Source organism: Vulpes lagopus, chromosome 19, assembly GCF_018345385.1.
Source record: "Vulpes lagopus strain Blue_001 chromosome 19, ASM1834538v1, whole genome shotgun sequence".
Classification (NCBI taxonomy): domain Eukaryota; kingdom Metazoa; phylum Chordata; class Mammalia; order Carnivora; family Canidae; genus Vulpes; species Vulpes lagopus.
Genome location: NC_054842.1, coordinates 52,842,855 through 52,866,165, shown reverse-complemented (window position 1 = coordinate 52,866,165; position 23,311 = coordinate 52,842,855). Strand labels below are relative to the sequence as shown.

The 23,311-nt window shown below is 37.3% G+C and overlaps 1 protein-coding gene across 4 annotated transcripts in view; it reads right to left on the bottom strand.

The window, feature by feature from the left end:
- Positions 1-23,311, bottom strand: part of OPA1 (OPA1 mitochondrial dynamin like GTPase) — an 86,963-nt gene that overhangs the window by 61,050 nt on the left and 2,602 nt on the right. Inside the window, exons 2-8 of one of the 4 annotated variants that reach the window (XM_041734367.1) lie at positions 17,516-17,834; positions 16,760-16,856; positions 14,918-15,025; positions 14,365-14,418; positions 13,648-13,715; positions 4,907-5,017; positions 101-154 (exon numbers count right to left, since the gene is read on the bottom strand). In XM_041734367.1, the coding sequence (XP_041590301.1) occupies positions 101-154; positions 4,907-5,017; positions 13,648-13,715; positions 14,365-14,418; positions 14,918-15,025; positions 16,760-16,856; positions 17,516-17,834 (811 nt within the window). The remainder of the gene's footprint in view (positions 1-100; positions 155-4,906; positions 5,018-13,647; positions 13,716-14,364; positions 14,419-14,917; positions 15,026-16,759; positions 16,857-17,515; positions 17,835-23,311) is intronic. The other 3 variants (XM_041734369.1, XM_041734368.1, XM_041734370.1) reach the window with 3 other exon arrangements.

The following is a 23,311-nucleotide window of genomic DNA, read 5'->3' as shown; positions in this document are numbered from 1 at the left end:
CATCAAACCACTCCAAATTTTGCCCTCTTAAAAAAATTCCCACATCATCAAACTTAAGTATAAGATAAAGTCTCTGGTCCTTTCTACTCATCAGAATTACCTGAGTATGCAGAAGTTCTTCTTGAAGCTGGTCAATTTTCTCTTTGTCTGTCACCTGAATATTTAAAAAGATTAATTTTATTCCAGTAGAAATAGATTTATGTAAAATGTACAGTAAGTTAAATTTTTTGAAAAGTATCTTTAAAATAAAAACTACTGACTTTATATGCATATTTAATCAAAGTAAATTTTAAATCAAGTGATTTAATAAAGAAACATCTGTATTCAACATTAAAATTGCTTATCAAAATTTTGTAACTGTATTAATACGTAAAACCTTAAAAAGCAATCATTTTCCAGATGCTATTCTAGTCATTTCTGATGAATGGCTTGTTAGAAAAATAAGAGATCAACACGTATGGTTACTACAGTCTTCATAGGTTGTTTTACACTCAACCCCAGGCATTTGGATGCTTGGAGAAAAAGAGCATTGACACCTACAGAAATGTGTCTGGGGAACTAGATACATGTTATCATTTATAGCTACTGAAAACATTCCCTGGTCATAGTGTATATGTTAAGCATCTATTATCCATTTCTATTCTGTTAATAGGGAAATATCTAATAAATGCAAAAAACAACTTGTATTTTCAGAGCTTTAAGTGGAGCCAGATACTTGTTTTTAAATTCAATTCCAGCATAAAATCTGCTAACCCTTAACAGAGTGAATGCATCAGTAGCGATAAAGTTGAGTAAGGCAACTGTAATTGATTTAAACATAAAACAAAAAAATAGGATAAAATTTATAGCTATTGTGGAAACTACTCCCAATTGCTATTAATGTTAATAGTTCTAAGATGAAATATCCAAAAACAACAAAGAACTTTACTGCATTAACAGGCTCTAGTCAGAGTATAATTCTAAGTATAAAACACAATGATCAATTTTAATTAAAATGATGTCATTTATGACAAGTCCATGTAACTGTGCTGTGACTCCCTGGTGAGGAAGACAGAAGGTGTCATACTCCGTCTTACAAAATAATTGTCTAATTTCTGATAATCAAAATTCATAAATATGAATTTATTTCATAGGAGACAAAACTCAAGGTAAAATTCATGGAAGTCCTGTTCACTTTCATTCAATGGCTATTTAAGCAATCAAGACATCGTGGTATCAAATATATATGAAAAATATTTAAATGATTTGCGGTAGATATTAATAACTCTTGTCCACACAATAAAGATATTCTGAGGTTTTAATTCCTATTTCCAAATACTTTCTCAAAGTATTCCCTAAACTTCTTTTAAATAAAAATGACAAACCATATGTAAATATTATTTTTTCCCTAAAAGTCTATACCTAAAAATCTCCAAATGATTCAGTTATTAGAAAAAACAATATAAAAAAATTCTGTATTACTGTTTTCTCATTCTTGTATAGCAAGCAGACACAGAAAGCAGCTTTCTCATTTGACTGTGTAAAATGGACAAGAATTACTAATAGTCTTCTAAAATGTAAGGAAACAAGCAAGTTGGGAAGGCTCCAACAACCTGAAGAACAAAATCTTGAAGACCGATGGAGAAATAAACAACTTCATTGTTTTCACATGGCATGCCACCATACTCTAGTAATGTGGTCATAAATATTTTGCTATGTAGACTAAATTCCCAATTCATTTTAAAAGGTAACTGTGTTCCATTAAATACTCATCTGATTGCAGCTAAATTAGTATGAAATATATAAGCAGTATTAGTTTTGAATGTGAATATTTAATGATTTCATGCAATATATTCTAAATTATAATAGAAAATCCAATAGTACTCTACATCTGGGACAATAATTAGGAAAGTAATATAATTACACAAAAAATGCTTACTGCAAGCCAACGTCTAGAGAAGGTTAACTTGGTAGTTTGGTAAAATAAAAAGGGTATACATAAAGTTAAAATGTTATAAAGTTATTAGACTTTTGCAATTACATAATTTATGCTAATATTAGTATTTAGTAATGATGACTATTAAGATTTTTATAATTTGGATTTTTAGGAGTATTTATTAGATTTATCATTTGCCCTTCCGGCACAAGTGTTAGGCATAACTCATGCATAGTTTTATCATTATGCTTCCTATCTGCTCAGTTTAATGGAACATCAAAATTAACATTCTATTATAAGACAGGTACTGTGGTGGAGTCAAGAATCAGACCTTGTTATCTTTTCTGGGAAACAAGATGAAAACCTTTACATTTACAAAGTAAATATTAAAGATAATAAGAAGAGACTTTTACATATTTTCTTAAGGGAACAGCACATGTGATTTTTCATCTGTCACTTATTCAATAACTTAACTAGCAGTCTGAGTATATTTAATGTTGATGCACTTCACTGGTAAAGTTCTGCTACTTACGACAAGAGTTAAATTCTTGTCCTGTTGTTCAATATATTCAGTTTGCATTATAAAATTAATTAAAACTCACCCTGACAGAAATGGGTATCAATGGTCTTGAAACCAGAGCTTTTCTACAATTCCAGGGCTGTGAAACTGATGGAGAAAGAGCGGAATCCTCCGCAGAAACAAGCTAAAGCTGAAAGAGAAAAACCTTTACTAGCTCCTCACAAAACCAAGCCCGAGTGTTATATTTTAAGTATTTCTTCCTACTGAGCTATTGCGGCCATTCTGAAATACCGAGATACATACATAGGTAAAGGACTCATAAACATCGCCATTTATGTGTATGTATTCATAGAAGGCAAAACTACCAAAGGCAGTTTGAATTGACTGTCTCTGCATGAGCTATAGGGACAGTTTATTAGCTGCTACTAGTAAGATATAAAAAAATGATAGCCTACTCAACATTTTCAAGAAGGTAAGGGAGGAAGAATGATTAAAAAACAACAAAAAGCTGTAGTTTTATACAAGAAAACCTCAAATGTCTGGAGGAATGATACAAATCTCACGATTTAGGATGCAGATCATGAGGACAGTGAAGGGCAGAAAAGTCATCTGCGTACCCACTACAGGGAGAAAAACGGGGGAAGATACAGTAAGGAAATGATCTTTAAAGACAGTCAGGGGAATGATGTCATTATAGAAGAGTGTGAATTGTTTTTGAAATTCCATTTACTTTCACACAGGGTAACTCCACAGTGGGCCAGACTATCTGGTGCTCTTCTAAGTAGGCCTCAATAAACTAAACAGATGGAGGTGCAGGTCTGTTGGCTGCTATTTTACAAATGGAGAAAATGAAGAATAAAAGGGTTACATGGATCTGATGACATCAGAGATAGAAATCAGCTCTAAATCTGAAAATACTCTAGTAAAATAAAATAGGTCTGCTAACCTTGGGCAATGTAGAAAATGAACATTATTCACTACTAATATCCTTTAAATCATCCGATTCAAAAGTATATTAATAATCTTAAGCCATATCTTAGAATAGCAGATCTGTGGGACTCATTTCAAATTATTTTACCATTTATGAGAAAACAAGAACTTGTAACTGGAGCTTTTCATATTTCTAACTAACATACCAAACATAGTAGTTCCTTCTTCTTTCTGTGACAAAGCTAAGGAATAGATGGCTTAGCTTAAGCATACAATTTGTTAGGATATTTAAATAGCACTTCAATGACATACAGAACAGAGAATGCTAAAGCACCATCTAAAATAGGCCCTTTCTTGGTTTAATACATCTACTTGAACTTAATCAAATAGGAAAATAACTTATTTTCAATTTCCACCTATGTTGTTCATTTTCTGAAAGCTAATATCTAGGAGTTGATTCCACAGCCATGGAATTGAGAAAAGCCAGGAAGGGGCACTGAAAAGACAAATGGAAACCGTGAGGAGTATTCTCAAGTACTACCCATCACCAAATGAGGTAAGGTTAGGAAGCAGCAATACTGCATTAAATCATCGTCTGTGATACTGGTTGACTTCAAACCAGACCTACAGGAAGCTAATGAAATGGCTGGATCTCTTTTCCTGACTAAAATTTGTAGACGATTTTAAAACTTTCCTGATCTAATATATGTCACCTAATTTAATTAAGCTCATGTCAAGATCTCCAAATGTAACTTTAAAGCCGTTATGTTCATTTTGACATAAGTCTCTTCAGAACATTAACCTTGGGATCTACACCGTGGGATCATCTAACAGCCAAAAGCATATTTTCAAGGACTTCTTGATTATACCTATAAACAAATATTTATATGGTTTCATGCCAACTTTTATTAGAAGCTGTTCTTTAGCAACCTGAATTATATCAAATTGCCAACATCACTCCTTCAGTAGTCCTGGGTAAAAATGTATTTGTGTTGACTTCACTGATAATTGTAGAAAAACTTAATCAATGAGTTTATCAGGATGTATAAGAATAATTCTGTGCAAAACTTATACCAAAATAATATTCTTCTATAAGAAATAGTCATGTTTTCGTTGATCCATTTTACTAAAACAAGTATATTTCATTCTTTAATAATTTAAATAGTGGTCGTCCACAGCAATCCTTTACACTTTAGGAATGAAAACTTGGGAGAACCATAGACAAGCTGGCTACAAACTGAGGGTGACTCGATACAATAACCGGATCAAGCAAACCACAATTCAGGATTCTTCTCCAAATACAAATCCATGGACCCTCACAGGTAATCTCAGGTTCAGAATATAAATCCCTTTTTTAATATTTTGGGTTTACTTATCCACTCCAATAAAGTTACATATTTGTATTATATATCTTTCATATTTTTACTGTCAAAAATAATTTTTCATAACTAAAGTCCATGAATGGATTAAGGTGACATGATCTTGGTAGAAATGGCTGATTAGTGTGAACACATCAGTAGCCCCCTTAAACCATCCATCACCTTGCGCTTCTGTTGGGCATAGCTCGTGCTATATTGGCCAGCGGCTCTGCGTGCTTCCTCTTCATGCTCTTGAATTTGCTGTTGTAAGAGAATGAGCTCACCAAGCAGACCCTGCCATGAGTTTACAATGAGGAGAAGAGGAAAATCGGGGAGGAGAACAATGTTAAACCAAAGGGCACAAGCAAGGAAAAGATGTAAGTTAGGGAGGAATGGACAGCTTATAACAAAAATGGAAACGTGTCTGTACCTTTAGAGCCACTATGTAATAGGGCTCATACCACATTTCCATTTTTCCCCTCAGTAAAATCAGATGCCTCCGAAATATAAAACAGCAGAGTTTAAAAAGTGAAAAGCAATGATTCTGTCTGCTGACTAAAACGAGCCAGATACATATTAATATACAGTAAAACCTAGACTAACTGGCATCCTCGAGGAAAGTGGCATTGTAGTTAACAACTTATTACGTGAAACCTTACTTTTGAATAGCCAACAGGAACTAATGTATGCTCCTGGCTTGATACAAAAGAGGGAAAAAATCTTTTAATTCTCAACCATAATTTTCACAAGACTGAATGGAGTATACGTAATAGCTTATCTAATAATTATTAAGTATTTTTTCCTTGATACCTAATGACTTCAGTTAAGGATTAGAGTTCCTCAAAACCATTAATTTAAGTTTCCAAGCATCAAGTTAATTTTGGCTTTACATTAATTCATATATTCTACATGCTTACACAATAAGCTTATCTGACAAAAATTTAGGATTCTCTTTTTTGCAAATTAAAAGACAATGTTGGGGCACTGTTTTAACTTTATACAGCATAAAAGTAGTTTGAGTTTTCACTTTTTATGAGCTGTTTTGATATTCAGTTTAAAAATGGCCTCTACAAACAGAAGAATGTATCAATTACTAAAGCAAAAGCACTCTAAAAGAACACAACTGAGATTTGGAGGTAATACAGTTATCATGAAAATTTAAAATGAAACAAAACCTAGTTTGGATCTATGTACAACACAATCACTATTCCTATGTTTAAAATTCATTCCATTAATAATCATGAAATGTCAACTGGTACAATTTTTATCATAATGTATTCACATGTGGCATGGTACGTGTAATTTTCAATACATGTAATTGTCTGCACAGTATTTGTAATTGCTGGCCTATTAGATGACAGACCTCAAGAGATGTGGGAGAAAAAACAACTAAGAATTGACAATGATACAAGCTTAATATTTTTTTCAATTAGGCACTCTAGAAGAGGTAACATTCTAACGAAAGAGGTCACTATTTAAATTTGCACCAGAACAATGTTCTGGGTGAACAATGGGCTCAAATTTTACCACATTATAGAAAGAGCTAGGAAAACTAATACTCATTAAAATAATCTAAATTGGCAGTTTCAAATAGCTTCAGAGCTTTTTAAAATTATTGCCCAAAACATTGTATTTTATATAATACGACTAAAAAACTAAAAGTTTCCTAAAATGCTGGTTAACATTACATTCAAATTTTAATTAACAGACTCATGTAGAGGCTTAATAATTTACTTTTATAACCCAAAGACTTCTATAAATAAAAGTTTTCCTTAAAAGAAATAAATACAAACAGAAAAGCCCATATAATACTAAAGCATTTTAAATTAAGGGCAAGTATTAGCATATAATTTGGGAGATTTTTGTCTGATTCTTAGATTTAATACATTAGGCTATGCCAACAATAATGAAACTGACTTACTATAAATCAAAGGATGAAACTAGTTGATATTTCTGTATGACAAGTGAGAGAACATCAACATGATAGGTAACATAACTGAACTGTCATCATCTGTTTCCAAATTCAACAGCACAAAACACATTTATAAAAACCTGTGGTTATCCATAAGGTAGATCTCGTGAGTAATTTTATGGCAATAGATAGATCTATCAAAGAAAGACAATGCCAACTGACTACTCTCACTGTCCTCATCATTCCCCTAATATCTGTCACTTTTTCATTTTTTATATCATTGTTTTTCATAAAGCAGAAAGAAGAGTAATCCAACTTATTTTTATTAATTATTTACTATAGTTACTTCTCATATCCAGTGTTTAGATATCTCAAAACAACACCCTTTTAAAGGTTTCCTATGCTGGCTTGCATAGCAGCGTTGCTTTAATTAACATATCACCAGTACTCTCATTTATAACATCAAAGCAGTGAGCAAATATTCCACATTTCTTAACTGTGCTAGTCTATCAGGCACAGGATTCCTTTTTACTTTTGAGTTAAACACCCTTCCCTAATCCATTGCTTGTATCTATATACAAATTGTACGGTAAATACTTAATAATCTATTATATTATAAGCAAACACCCTCTTTCTAGTGACACCTCACTTTCCTTCCAAGTCTGTTACTGTAGCACTGCTATGTGAAGATAGTTGAAATTAACTGTTACCTCCTGAAAAAAGTAGGAAGAAAACAAGAATTAGACACAGAAAAAACTATTTACACTATACTACATGACTAAAGGAGGTTACCTTTTATTCAATTTTGGGCATCAAATCTCACCCTAACTGTAGTTTTTGAGCTAAGGCCATGTAGAATAAGAAGGGAAAGAAATGTGACTACTGTGCAAGACACATTCCTTAAATGGACAAAATACATTTTGTTCAATAAATATTTTCCCAAGCTCAGACATTTTTCCCTCGAGAAACAGCATGTAATTATGTTAAAATCGCATACATTATATATAAAACATAATTGTAAATAACAAGTTATTGTGAACAACTACAGATGATACACTCTCTAAACAGATAGTTATTGTCAATTTCACACCACAACTCTCACAGTCTAATGGTATTTCTACAGTATTGTCAGATTTTTAAAAAATTGTATGTTAGATCAAGAAATCAGGCATAACTCCAAAAACCAAAATATCAGCTGAAAATGCAAAAACCTGAAAGTTAGAGTTTGAAAGGAAAGATTATAAATAATTTTAAAATTAGAAGTCATTCGTATGTGAATACATTTAAAATATTATATTTGTAACAGCATTTTAAAAACTCACAGCAGAACTAGGCCCTTATTCTGTTTATTCACACACCTAGCACCTAGAATAAGCCCTGACATTTGAGATGTGTTACAGCTGACACTTAAAGTAGGGCTTGGCACATGTTTGTTCTTTGAATGAATCAAACTGTGACCTGACCTACTTTTACCTAATGATGCACGTCTAGTTTCTAGTATAAAATCCAAATCGGTGGGTGCCTGGGTGGCTTAGTCGGTTAAGTGTCTGCCTTCATCTCAGGTCATGATCCCAAGGTCCTGGGATCAAACCCCACATCAGGCTTCCAGCTCAGTGGGGAGCCTGCTTTTCCCTTTCCTTCTGACTCCCAGCTTGTGTGCTCTCTCGCTCACTCGCTCTACCTCAAATAAATAAAATCTTTACCCCCAAAAAAATATATCCAAATTTGGGTTTCTAAAAAAAATGTGTATTCTGTAAATAAGCTATACATCAGCCCCATAAACTATTTTCCTATTTTTCATAATCCCCAGAACAGACTCCACAGAAATTAAGGGGAGGAAATTAATCAAATAATGTTAATAGGCAATTAATTTACTCAGTAATTAAAAATGTAAGGTAATAATAATCATCATCACCCTAACAGCCAATATTTGTTCAGTTTTATTATGTGCAGATCTTGTGCTAAAGGACTATACACAATTTTCAAAACAACCCTATCAAGTAGAAATTCCTCCTTTTACAGAAGAGGAAATCAGCAACTCAGAGTATGATCTTGTCCAACCAAGGTCACATAGCTCAGGAAGCAGGAGGGGCAGGATCTGAATGCAGGCAGAGTGACTACAAAGTCTGTACCAACACCATCCTGTTGGCAAGATGGTCTATTTACAAAGTGGCCCTGACTCCATCAGGTTTACTCCACATTTCGAAGGAGAAAATGGTAATACTACAATATATCCGAAGGCATAACTGAATTACTAAGAGGATGGGATGGCTGAGTAGTCCACAGAGACCTTAGGGCCTACAAAGCTAAAATATTCACTACCTAGCCCTTTAAGGAAGAGTGTGACAACTGGTGCCGTATTGATTTTAAAAGTAACTTGGGTCCAGAAAAGAACTTCATGAAAGTGGAGACTTCCTTCCTCTTCCATTCAAAAAATACTGTTGGCATTAAACTACTTTTCAAAATTTGAATAATTCTATTTGATTAGCTAAAAATAACTATTTTTTTTTAATTTTTCCCCTCCCAGTAATATATAGCTTTGCTCAAAGTATTTATGGTCAACAGAAAAATGTTTATTAATGGGTATCAGAAGGAAATATGTCTTTCCATTTGGATTATTTAACCTGCTTCTGTTCAGAAATATCATTTCCAATTTTACTACTTGGATAATTTCTACAACTGATAATCGTAAGAGATGAACATATCAATCTACCAATAGTTATTATCATTGTCCCAATTCCTACCAAATCCCTTCTAAATCTTTGCCAAAAAACAATATTATGTATATGTACTTAATGTTTCTTAAATGACATGAAAGTACACTGTGCTTATAAAGGAATAAGATAAGATTGCCTATTTTGCCATTCTACTTTTCTCCACGCAGATCTTCCCTCTTCTCTTCTCGGATCCCTCTGCTTCCCAACTACTATACTCAAAGACGTTAAGTGGGTTGGCTCCCCGCTAAGATTCTAACCTAGTACAGTTGCCAGTTAGCTGTTCAGGAAACTTAAGTTTACTGATCTGTGGTCACTCGATGATGTTGGTCGTGGGAATTTCATTTTGCCAGTTACTACATTATTTGTTGCATGAGGAATCCCAGAAATGTAAATCCTACTTAAGCAACTCTGCTTCATTACAGTTTAGAACATGAAGTGTAGGTACTACTTTTCACAAATCCTTCTTTTTTTTTTTTAATTTATTTATTTATGAGAGAGAGAGAGAGAGAGAGAGAGGCAGAGACACAGGTAGAGGGAGAAGCAGGCTCCATGCAGGGAGCCCGACATGGGCCTCGATCCCAGGCCTCCAGGATCGCGCCTTGGGCAGAAGGTGGCACTAAAACGCTGAGCCACCCAGGCTGCTCTACTTTCACATTCTTATTCTCCTCAGTAGTTACCAAATATCAAAGATCAACAGAAATTCACATGTGATCACAGTGAAGAGACATATAAAATTTGTGGCCTACTTGCTGGCATTGATGAAATTTATTTCAATTAGCCTCTCTTTTACTGTGTTAAATCAATCAGTTTTGCCAACAGCACAGCATTATCCCAGGTGTTGTGAGGAAAGAGATTTCATGATAGAAAGAATGCAAGCCAAAGTAAATAATATTTCAGCTGGCAGCTTTTCAGTGCTAAGAGTATAATTAATGGTACTAAAATAGTCAGAAGGCTTCATGAAGGGGACAATAGTGTGAGGCTTGAAAAATAAGAAGAAATCTGACAGAAAAGGGAAGAAAAATTTCAGCTGGAAGATACAAGAGAAGTAAAGCCACAAAAATAAGAATTAGAATAACGTGTGAAAAGGAAAAACATTAATTATTGTCTAATAATTATACTTAAAACAGTAATACTACTCTTCATGATTTGAACTTTTAAAAGATCCTTCAAATATCTTCTATAAGTTATAAATGTGCTTGTAACCTTCAGAATAACCATGCTGCTTACTTCTGTGAGATGTTTATGACCAACCAGAAAGATGAGAAAACAAAAGCACAGATAATAAAACGTCTCATTTAGCAAATTAGTTTTCACTAGAACAGACAATCTTACTGAATCTTAAAGGAGATTCACTAAGTTGTCTTGTCACCTATCTGTGTCATGATTGATATACAGAAATCTGCGGATTTACAAATTATTCACTAAAATAGACTTATTACTTCAATTCCCAATTTGCCTTCAGGTGGTTCTGAAAGTCTCCAGGTCTCAAGGATTTTATTCAGTTCACATCAAGGGCTCTTTCTAATATTTTTCTTCAGTGGATACAAATTTTAAAATTTGATTAACAGGATTTATTGAAAAGTGGTTTCAATATTTTTCCATTTTTTAAATTTATTGATAGTATTATCAGAACTTCTGGTCAACATAATGTAAATAACTACTGTCCATAAACTGAATGGATATAAATCTAAGTAAAATCAAAGAAACTTGATATTTAGTTAGCCTGAGCAGCATTATTCAGAAATATATGCTTTTAGAGCTCCTCGTAGACATTTTATAGACCTCAATTACAACTTTCCAGAGTACCCAAAATTCTAGGGACTCCAGACTGGGAGCCATAGGTAATCAGTTCATTGTATTTTCCACTCTGTCCGACTCAGGTCAGTCTAACATTTATGCTTTCTCAACTCCATCATTTTCACTTGAGTTGACTTTGAAAGGTCCTAATTGTGCCTCTATTTGCCAGCACTTCTCCAGATGTGTGTGTGTGTGTGTGTGTGTGTGTGTTTTTAATTTACTTATTTATTTTAGAGGGAGAGAAGTGGGGGAGGGAGTGAGAGAGAGTGAGCACAAACATGCACAAGTGCAAGAGCTCCCCGGCATGGGTAGGGGATGGGGCAGAGGGGAAGCTGACTCCCTGAACCGGGAACCTAAAGCAAGGCTCCATCATCGGATGGGAAGATCATGACCCAAGTCAAAACCAAGAGTCAGATGCTCAACAGACCGAGCCATCCAGGTACCCCTGTGTTCTTTTATTAGAAAGGACAAATCTCTTTTTAATTCTAGCTAAAGAAATGTTGTTAATTTATTACTATTTTTTTTTTTAAATCGGATTCACCTTTACTTTTCTATTTCTAGCGTAAATCTGGCCAGAAATTTTGGTACAAACCTGACAACCATTAAGTTAAGGCATGACTGCTTCAAACTCTGAAAAGCATTTCCGATCTGGGGCTCTCGCAAGTAAGAGTATTACAGGTAAGAGCCAAGCCTTGAAACACTAAATGTTGCACAGTAACAGAATTTAAAACCACTAGTTGAGGCTGGATATACTATTCCTGCAAATTCTTATACTAGCATTTGCTACAATCTAATTTAGACTGTAATGAAAGCAGCTTAATTACAACTCCAGACTTAGTTAACAGTAATTGCTGAGTTTTTAATGAGAAAGATAATCATCATAAATTATGAAAGTTATAAGGAAATAGTAGATGAGGGCATTTACCTTCAAGCAAAATAAATTATAAAACAAACCAATAAATTTACTTTTATGTCTATTGTGTAAAATAACATCTGAGAATATGATTATATTCCCAGGTATCCATTCTCCTGTACTGCAAAGCTCCTGATCACTTACCAATTATTCATTAAGCATCTTAGCAGGATTTTAAGGAGATTATCTGAGTTAGACCCTGAAACAGGTTTTTCACTCACCAGAGTAATCCTAGGCCATACCAGAGAACAGCAGAGATGCCGACCTCCCTAACTGATCTAGGCAACAAGACATCTCGTCGCTCGAAAACCACACTACTAATCCTGCAGGAGAGTTTCCTTCTCCCTCATGAGATTAGCTTTTCTCTGCACATTAAGTCTACCTGCATTAAGGGCCAAGGCCTTGCCTCAAAATAAGCTTTGCATAATAGGCTAATTGCTATTCATATTTTTCTCCTCAGTAGCATGAAAAGTCAAGGGCACCCCTTTGGTTAAAATGTCAATGGAAAAGGTATCAAACAAGATCAAGTTAAAAGGCAAATACACTTACACACATACACACATATGCACACACATTTTAAAATGTTTTCTCCAAAAGATCTAGTTAAAAGGCCAGAGGAAAGTCTTTTGAAATACTAGAATTTAAACCTGGAATATCACGTAAAAAGTTCAAAGTTAAAGGACAGGAGACAGATGGAAATTTATGCATAGGAATTATTTTCTTTCCACTTTCTAAATAAACATAAATTATTTCCCTTCAGTTTATAAAAACCGTAATAACCTTCAATATAAAAGCTACATACTCCACATTTAATTTTAAAATGTTCATGGAGTATTCTTCCGGTATTTATTTATCCAATTTTTTTTTTTTTCAGAAAAACTTTCAAGGAATCAGTTATGTTACCAATTCCAAAAGATGAATAAAATGAAGACTAAGGGGATGTCAGGTTAACATATGAATATAAATAAAGAGCAATGCATATGTTATTTTAAATCAGCAATTCTCCCAAAACTTTCATATGAATTTTAACACAAATATTGAAATTGACATAACTGAAATAAGTTCATATATAACTGTTCACTATTAATGTAACAGGTGCAATTTATTCCCTAATAACCCATTTCCTAGTCCCTTAATATTTTCCCTAAGTGTATGCCATGAAACATCAGTCCCTAGAATATATTTCATGGAAAAAGGGTTCTGTTGCTAAATAAATCTGGACAACTCTGTACACTTTGACTTCTCCTGGGATTCACAATGTATACAAGTATATTAAGGTCTGAGAAGTCCGAGGGAAAAGAAAAGCCTGCTTGTTTTACTTAATCAGCTTTTCCTATACATATTAAACAATAATGCCCTTTGTTGAAAACAATTCTTCTAATATTTCACAGAACACATTTGAAGGAAATGGGCTCTCCAAGAACTGTCACATAGTATCTCCACTTTGCACCAAGATTAAAAATACCTCTACTTAGATGCTTTTATATTTGCACCTCAGATGTTACTGTTTTCAAATCTTCCAGGTAGGTAAAAACTGTTTTCTCTTTCAAGACTACCTATGTGAAGAATTCTCCTTTATACTTACCTTTCTATAATGCTTGTCACTTTCAGATCCGTGATCTGTTGCTCTAAATGCTGTTTCTCCAGGTGAACCTTAAAGATAAATATGCAGTCCTTTCAATTCTCCATCACTGCCAACGGCCCAAATTCAACTTATGTCTAGTTAATTTAAAGGCAAATGATTTTTAGAGCAAAATCACTTTTTTGAAAATTAAAAGCTATTCTTATTTTAAGGAATATACTAGTAACTTATGCAAAAAAAACACATTTTAAATATTATAGGACATGTTTAAAATATCACTGAAAATTACAATAAAAAAAAGACAATCTTTGATAAGGATTATTTTCCATGAGAGTACTTACAGTTCAGCCATTTACCACTGCCATTACAGACTACATAGTAACAAGATAAATTTAAAATATCAACTGTGACAGGACAGATGAGACAAACTAAAATTACTTTTCATTTCAATTATCAGAAATAATCATATCAATTTTAAGAAAGTATTTTGGTTAAGCAAACTTTCTAATACTTTTAATTATAGATACGTATTTAGGAATTTTAGTTTTACTGCAAAATGATTATTTTCACCTGTACGATAAGGAATTTGCCCAATATCGTTCTGGAGTTTTAAAATTCAGCATAAGCGGCATAAATTTGGTCTGCAATTTTATTTGCAACTAGTTTATTAGAAGCATTGAAAAGGCATGTTAAGGTCAGCAAAAATGTCTGTTTACACACCTAACAAGAGAAGTAGGTCAGAAGCTCCTATGACTTCACTAACCAATTTGTGACCTGTGAAAAATCAGCAAAAGGGGAAATAGAAATGTAAAATTTGACAGGAATGAGCAAACAAATACGTCTGAGATCTCAGAGTTATATAATGATGGGGCATGAATTGGGCAAATATGCCAGATTAACCTCAGTAAATTCTACTCATTATTGTCCATCATAGTTAAATTTGTTTTAAAATCACCAAATTGGTTCTAAGCAATTATGAAAAGCAAGCACATAGGAAGTCTCATCTACCTGTCAGGAACAAGAGATATTTTTTTCCCCTCACTGACTAAAGCCAGGCATGTTCATGCTCTTACAAATTTTCATTTTGTTGCACTAACCAAAATTTAAAACCACTGAGCAACAAAACTTTGTGCACGTTTCTTTCAAAAATCTGTTTTTCACTTGTATTAAATGTTTTCACTTAAAAGATAGGAATCAACACATGAATACAGCTCAGTATTTTTCCTCTGGGGTTTCTGAAACTTTAAGTGAAATCAAACAGGATCTTCCTTACCTGTGGTGAAAAAGTCCTTCAATAAGCTGAGGCTCTCGACAATCTTATCAAAGTCAGGTGCCAATTTTGCAAGGTCCTCTGAATTAGGAAGTGCTTTTCTAATTTTCTCTGGAGAAGATAGAAAAAAAAAAAATTCACAAAATAAGAATTTCACTATTAAAACAAAGATAAAATTTAAATAATCATCATGTATAAAGTTAAAATATTTTTCTATTTTTCTTCCTATTACAACTACAACTGCTACATGTATTTAAAACAATGTCTAGCTCTAAGAATATTCCATAAGCCATGAAATTTGTTTAAAAAGACTCACCAAATGTCTGGCTTATATGGACACCTTTAAACTATAAGTTAAATGCCTGGACTCAGAAGCACTATATTAACACAGTATTGGAATCAGAAGTATTTTTAAGGAGAAAGTCACAGCAAAGAGGCCAGGAATCAAAAAAAAGAAAAAAAAAAGAGAGAGAGAGAAATGCCTCTTGTCACACCTGGCCCAAACTCAAAGAAAGTATTGAAAACCCAGTCCAAGTTCAAAAACAGAATTCCAATACTTTGGTCTGTCCTTTCACAGACTCTCAGAAAATTCACACTTGTTACTATTTGGAAATAACTGTCTAAGAGCCTAAGGCAAGCTGTGGTTTTATTTTTGCTAGCTTTATTTATAAAATGGTCAAAGTACGTAGTTTTGATTACAAACACTCAATAATTTTGTCAAAGTTTGGTACAGCTTTACAGTATCTTCTGAATTAGGATGAGCTTTTCTTAATTTTCTCTGCAGAAGACCAAAGCACAAATATTCTCAAAATAGGAATATGTGTCAGCTGTTATTCTAAGTGCTGTAAAAGCATTCACCAGCTCAACCTTCATAGCAACCCTACAAAAAAGTTATCAACTCCACTTTACAGGGTGAGGAACTGAGGCACTGAGGTTAAGTATCTGGACGTGCGCACAGAGCAAAGTGGGGAGTCAGGCTTCAAGCCTGGCCAGTCCAGCTTCAGGATCCAGACCTTCACGCCCACACTGCGGCACTCGCAAATTCATCAAGGTAAAAGGCTCTCCTCACGAACATCAGAAAAATACTGAAAGAGTGCTGCAGATTCCAGCAGGTTCCTCTGTCAATGCAGCACGGTTTTATCTTTGGGAAAATGCTATCACTGAAGTACATAGATTAATTCCACTCCCATACACACTAAAGCTTTAGGAAAGCCTAAAAAAAGAGACTGAGGAAAATAATTTCATTCAAAAAAAATTTATTTAAATCACAACTTACTCTTGGCAATCAGAACTATCAAATATTTTTTTTTCTCAAATACCTGTACAGATCAAATACCTGTTACAGAACAAGGAGAACAGTGACTGTCTAGTGACTATGCACACTAGCAGGCATTTAGGGACCTGGTTACATAAAGGAGAGGTAACCAAGGGATCTAGTTAGCCAGTTAGTGCATCTGTCCTGGGTAACAACATACAACACTGAAAGTGACGTCTCGCAAGGCTGTTTAGCTGACAAATTTGTTAGGTAGCAAAAGATAAGAAACCAAAGTGTATGTTCACTATGGCCATATAATTTTTAAAAAGGAAACTAAAATATTAACCACACAGACTAGCTACAATTAAAAGAAAATGTCCATAAGGATAATGGCGGCTATGTGAGAGTGATGGGCAAGGGTGTTATTTTTTTTTCCTACCAATTTTTGGGGGGGGATACTCTATTACTTTAATCATTCAAATAAAACTGCTACATAGTAAGCTCATGAGTGAAGAAACTATCTCAATAACACTATTTCTATTTCCCAAAGACACAAACAAGAAACGTGTTTTAATGTTGATGATACAAACCTAAATCGATATACTCGTCAATCTCCCATACAATGTCAGGCACAATCCATTTATAGTCACTGAGGTCAGGTATCATATCTTTCCACTGATCAAAAGTCTAAAAGAAAAGAAAGTGTGCCGATCAAATGTTCTGAATCTCAAACAAAAATTAAGAAAAACCACCTAAGTTTATCAAATCAAAACATGTTGATTAAGAACGATGCATCATGTTAAAAAATTTTAGAAACAAAGTAGCCTCAGCTCTTCTAAAAACAAATTAGCAGGCAAGCATATACAATATGTAAATGTTCCTTTATGAAATACAGAAAGTGTAAAAATTCAGAAGACAGTCTTATTTCAAACAGGTCTCATGATTTGGCTTTCAAAAATACTGTGGAATAGAAGGCAAACTAGGGGTCAGGACACGTTGCCTTTGCTCCCGAAGCGGCCACGGAGTGGTAGTGCTGGCATGCCCCCTACTTTCCTGTCTGAGCTACTAAGTGGCACGCTGAAAATCAGATCCCGGTGACCGCACCCCAGCCCAGTGCTCCTTCCACTAGGCCGTTCTCATCATCTGTAAACATAGCCAAGATTCAAAGAGCATTTCCCTATTAGCACCATTGAAACAATATATACACATGGTAATGGTAGAGATACCTAAGACATTTTTAAACATCTAATTATATTCTACTGTACTTAAAGAAAAGGGATTTGTGCTATAAAACCTTCTAATAATCATGCTAAAATAACCGAAAAAAGAGGGGAAATCAGACTCACCTTTTTGGCTGTATAGCCACCGCCAACAGCAGATCCTAGGATGAGATACCGAAGTTTTAAGAGTCTTGCAGCTAATCTCGCTGGCCAAAAATTCCTGCGGGGCTGGTAGCCATATTTAATTGGAGAAAGTTTCAATTTACGTAATGGAAGGTTAGTTAAAGAAGAGAACTGATGAAATGATGTCCTGAATTGGGGTCTTTGAAGCTTTAAGGTAGGATGATGAGAATGATAAATGCTTCGTGAAACCAGATGCAGTTTTTGTAGCGGTAAAGTTCCTTGGACTCCAGGGCTACGTTTCACTAAGGAGTGGCACACCTCACTGAAAAAGAGAAGGAGCATGGGACCAAGATGAGACTGGGCAACAGTGCAAAGGAAACGGCAGAAGAAGAGCAATATCCCAAGAGAAAACACGCACGTGTGCATGTGCCCAACCGGTGTCCTAGCACACCTCGCATCTCGAGGGCATTTAGCACGTGCCCCAGACCCTGCTGCAGCGTGGGCCGCCTCCTTGAGTCCTCCTCAAAGTCCTACGATGAAGACCCTCATGCTCCCTCCATTCTACCGACGAGGGGAAGGGGGCACGACACATAAGTAACTTGCCCACGTCCACACTGATACAAGGATTCAAACTCAGGCAGTGGGACTCCAGAGCCTGCCCTCCCGTTTGCTATCTGTGGGCTACAATCCCGATCCAGGGAATTGAAGCTGAAAAAGAAAAAGGGCGGAGACTTAATTTATTAACTGCTATTCACTGTCAGTAAAATTGGAAACAAAGTGAACGCAAACCTGCTTTTAAGCACAAAAATTCCAGCAACTCGGGGATCCCTGGGTGGCGCAGCGGTTTAGCGCCTGCCTTTGACCCAGGGTGTGATTCTGGAGTCCCGGGGTCGAGTCCCATGTCAGGCTTCCTGCATGGAGCCTGCTTCTCCCCCTGCCTGTGTCTCCACCTCTCTCTCTCTCTGTGTCTCTCATGAATAAATAAATAAAATCTTAAAGAAAAAAAAAATTCCAGCGACTTAGAATAGCTCTTCTTTGGCCTGTCCCCTAGGTTTCGGGATCCTGAGTTAGCCCAAGTTAAGGAAAAATCACGAACATATAAGGACCCTGGCTGAAAGTTTTTGAGTAGAATAAGATTAATTAAGCAGTAATAAAAGAAGATACTAAGGGCAACATGCTACAACCTGAACATGTGTCTCACCTAAATCGATATACGGAAGCCTAATTCCCAACATGACGTATCTGGCGTAAGGCGTGGGGGGGTAGTGTGCTTTCCGTGGGTCATGGATGCGGAGCCCCGGGCTGGGCCTGCGCCCGGGTATGGAGGCGAGCAGCACAGCTCTCTCCCTGCGTGTCACGGAGGACACGAAGTTGCCCCGCTATGGACCAGGACACAAGTCGTCACCAGACCCCACGACGCCGGCACCTGCATCCTGGAGCTCGGCCTCGGGGACTGGGAGGGCTGAGTGCCCACTGCCGGCGATCGGGGCAGCGACGAGGCACTCTGCATCAGCCGGGCAGGAGCAAGGAAGGTGCTGGAGGGAGGTGGCGGCTCGAGGACGGACGGGGGCAGACACGGGCACGAGGGCAAGGAGGACGGGGCACTCCTGAGCTTTCGGCAGGCACCAACGCTACCACTCAGAGTCAGAAACCGAGCAAGGGCCAGACCGGGGTGGGGGGGGAGCCCACGGCTCCACGACATGCAGCTCAAAGGTTGTTCGGCTCCGTCCCGACAGCCGCTCAGTGTCTTGAGCCGGATGAACTTTGGTTCCTTTATCGTTTCACGGCTTACCTCTGTGCAACCAAGAGAGATTACGACCTCACCACAGCCTCAGTTTTTCAATCTGTTAAAATGGGATAAGAGCTGCACCAGAGCTCCTGCCCGTGATCTCTAATTCGAGTACCCTCTCAGGCCACCTCGCCTTCCCTATGCCGCCTCTGAGCCCACTGGAACCACCAAATCAGGGACACTTCTACCTTCCTCTACCTGTCAGTCTCCACCTCCCTACCTGCCCACTGAGCCACCTCCTAAGTTCCCCGATTCATAGTTGCAATGACTCTTTTGCAGATACCGTAAAGTCACTTGCCCTCTGGCTTTTGTCACACTTGTCTGGCAAAATGCAAATCCTAGATGACCCTAACTATCACCTATGGCTGCAGCAAGGGAACGAAGCACTGCTGGGGAGAGCTGCAGCTGCTGGACAGACAGACATCTCACCTGGCCCCCCAGGGACACCCGACAATCTAACTTTATCAGCTCACTCTTCCCCCTTCTGCCAGGACCGTTTCAGATGCTCTCCACCCTCCTCTACGCTCCCACGTCTCCCACACTGCCTACCATTCTCCAGAGAAAATGGAAGCATTAGAAGGAGACGCACCGTTGCCTCCCCACCCCACGGCATCTGCACCCACCCTCCTCTAGCCCCCCACCCAGGTTACAGTAAGTACTCCTCCTCCCTTCAAAGGCAAATCTTCCTCCATTTCCCCGGAATTCTTCCTGCCTTTTCAGGACTCACTAGTCAAGTCTCTCTCAATTTAAAGAGACCAAAAAAAAAAAAAAAAAAAGGCCCTGGTCCCCTGCTCTCGCTATTCTATTAAAAGCCAAACCAACCTGATTTCTGTTTGTATCACTTCAGTGAAACAGCCCTTATTGAGTGCCCCGACGCCTTCCAATGGGCATGTGTTTTTTCAATTCTCATTTTTTCTCCCTCAGCAGTATCTGACAGTGTCAACACCCCCTCCTTGGAACCCCCTCTACACTGGCAGCAGCTAGCTTTACTCCTACTCACTGGCCACTCTTTTTCAGGCAGCTCCTCCCCAGCTACCTTAAAGAGAGAAAAAGAGACAGAGAGCTCACAGCATGGAGGGTGGGGCAGAGGGAGAGAGAGAATCCCAAGCCGACTCCTGAGCGAGTGAGGAGCCCAATAGGGTCTTGATCCTAGGACCAGGAGATCTCCACCCCACTGGAAATCAAGAGTCAGATGCTCAACCAACCGAGCCACCCAGATGCCCCTCCCCAACTACTTTTTAAATGTTGGGAGTTGGGCAGCCCCAGTGGCTCAGCGGTTTAGCGCCGCCTTCAGCCCAGGGCGTGATCCTGGAGACCCGAGATCGAGTCCCACGTCGGGCTCCCTGCATGGAGCCTGCTTCTCCCTCTGCCTGTGTCTCTGCCTCTCTCTCTCTCTCTCTGTCTCTTATGAACAGATAAATAAAATCTTAAAAAAAAATGTTGGGAGTTCGTGGGACTAGAAGTAAAGTCATTTCTCATCCTCCCACTCTTCCTGGACAATCTTATCCATACCCATTTCCTCAATGAACATCTACATACCCAGGTTTCTCAAAACTTGTATGTCTAATACAAATAGTTAAGTTCCAGATCCTTGTGAGATCCTTGTGTCCAACTGCCTACTGAGCATCACTCCTTAGATAGCAAAAAAGTGTCCAAACCCATGGTATCTTTCTGCCTCCCCCCAACCCCGTAATTCCTATCTCAGGATATGGCACAAATACCTGTCCAGGCGCATAAGCCACCAAATTGGGGCTCCTCCTTGAAACCTTCCTCATCCTCAAGTGCTGTTACTTGTACTTGCAACATCCATCTTGAATCTTTCATTTCTTCCATCTTCTCTACCCCTGTTCCTTACCTGGATGCTGGAACAGTCTCAACTGAGGTGCTTTCCGCAGCACGACCAGGCCACTCTCCTGAAATGTAAATCTGATCGCTGTCACTCACCTGCATGAACGTCCTCAGTCTCCTCCTACATTTAGAAGAAAACCCAGACTCCTGGTCTATAAAGCCCTCCAGTCTGGTCCTGCCTCTCTCCCTGTCACCTCGCTCCACCCAGACCAGTTTTCACCTAGCTCCCCCAATGTGCCACGCTCCCTCCTCACTCAGGGCCTGATACCCACTGTGCTTGCACAGACTCTTCTACCTACTTAACTCCCGTTACTCACAAATGGGTTCACCTCTGCATTCCCTCCTCTCCCGGAACCAACATGCTAATTCGAGTGCCCTGCTACAGTTCTTAGCTCCCCCATACTTTTTGTTCAATGCACATAAAATTGGTATTATGTAACAGTGTAACGATTGGATTAATACTTGTCTCTACCATAAACTGAAACCTTCATAAGGCCAGGGGAGTCCTGTCTGTCTTGCTTATCCTTGTATTTCTAAAGCCTAGTCCAGGGGCAGCCCCGGTGGTGCAGCGGTTTAGCACCACCTGCAGCCTGGGGTGTGATCCTGGAGACCCGGGATCGAGTCCCGCATCGGGCTTCCTGCATGGGGCCTGCTTCTCCCTCTGCCTGTGTCTCTGCCTCTCTCTTGCTCTCTCTGAATGAATAAATAAATAAATCTTTTAAAAAAATAAAATAATAAATAATAAATAAAGCCTAGTCCAGTGCTTCACAAGTAGTATACAGTTAATACATTTGCTGGATGAACATATGTTATTGGGGAGAAGAACCAAAACAAAACAAAACAAAAAGTGAGAGAACCCAGCAATGACCATAGAGTCAGTGCTCAGTAAATGTCATTTCAACATTAACTACACTAAATTCTACTAATGTATCAACGGATAGCTCTCTATCCCTCAAAAGTTGTTTGCTTTTTTTTTTTTAGATTATTTTGGACTTTTATTTTTTTTTATTTTTTATTTTTTTATTTATTTATGATAGTCACAGATAGAGAGAGAGAGGCAGAGACACAGGCAGAGGGAGAAGCAGGCTCCATGCACCGGGAGCCCGACGTGGGATTCGATCCCGGGTCTCCAGGATCGCGCCCTGGGCCAAAGGCAGGCGCCAAACTGCTGCGCCACCCAGGGATCCCCTTGTTTGCTTTTTTTAAAGAAAAAATGTATATATTAAAAAAAATATGTATATATATTCAAACAGATAAACTCCAGGGATCCCTGGGTGGCGCAGCGGTTTGGCGCCTGCCTTTGGCCCAGGGCGCGATCCTGGAGACCCGGGATCGAATCCCACGTCAGGCTCCCGGCGCATGGAGCCTGCTTCTCCCTCTGCCTGTGTCTCTGCCTCTCTCTCTTTCTCTCTGTATGACTATCATAAATAAATAAAATTTAAAAAAAAAAAAAAAAAAAAAAAAAAAAAAAAAACAAACAGATAAACTCCAGCCCCAAGTAGTCCTGTTGCTAAGATTCTAATACAAATTTTTTTTAATTAAACATGTCTTTAAGAGTTTAATATGTGTTAAAAAGGAATTCAAAGAAATTAAAGCTGTAATTGTCGATTAACAGAATGAATAGCAACACTAGAAAATGTACTAAGGAAATTCTTGGGAACTTAGAACAAAGAAAAATGGTAGAAACCGTGAGGAAAAAGTTTACGTGACTCGGGGAAGTGGTATCCAAAGTGGGGATGTGTGTGGAATGCATTCCATAGGTTACATAAAATGACTCTCTGGGACTCAGGAACAAAGTACCAAAGCTTCTAAAAAAAAAGTATTTTAAAAAAAAAAAAAGTATTTTTTTTGTATCTTATTCTTCAATATTATGTTAGGGAAGAATTATGATGTAGTACAGAGATACCATATATAATTTAAGAATAAGTGTGTATCTACACATATTATGACACATGCTTACTTTTTTAAAAAAAAAACATACGAGAAGATTGTGTTTTGCAAATCATGGACATACAGGATCAATCTGAGAAGACCAGTTCTGTCTAACAGGAGTCTAAAAACAAAAAGAAGAGGAAAAATGAAGGGAAGAAAATAAGTAAGAAAAACTTCCCAGAAATGAAGAAAAATATCTCTTTAATAGAAAGCCCCACTGAGTAACAAGC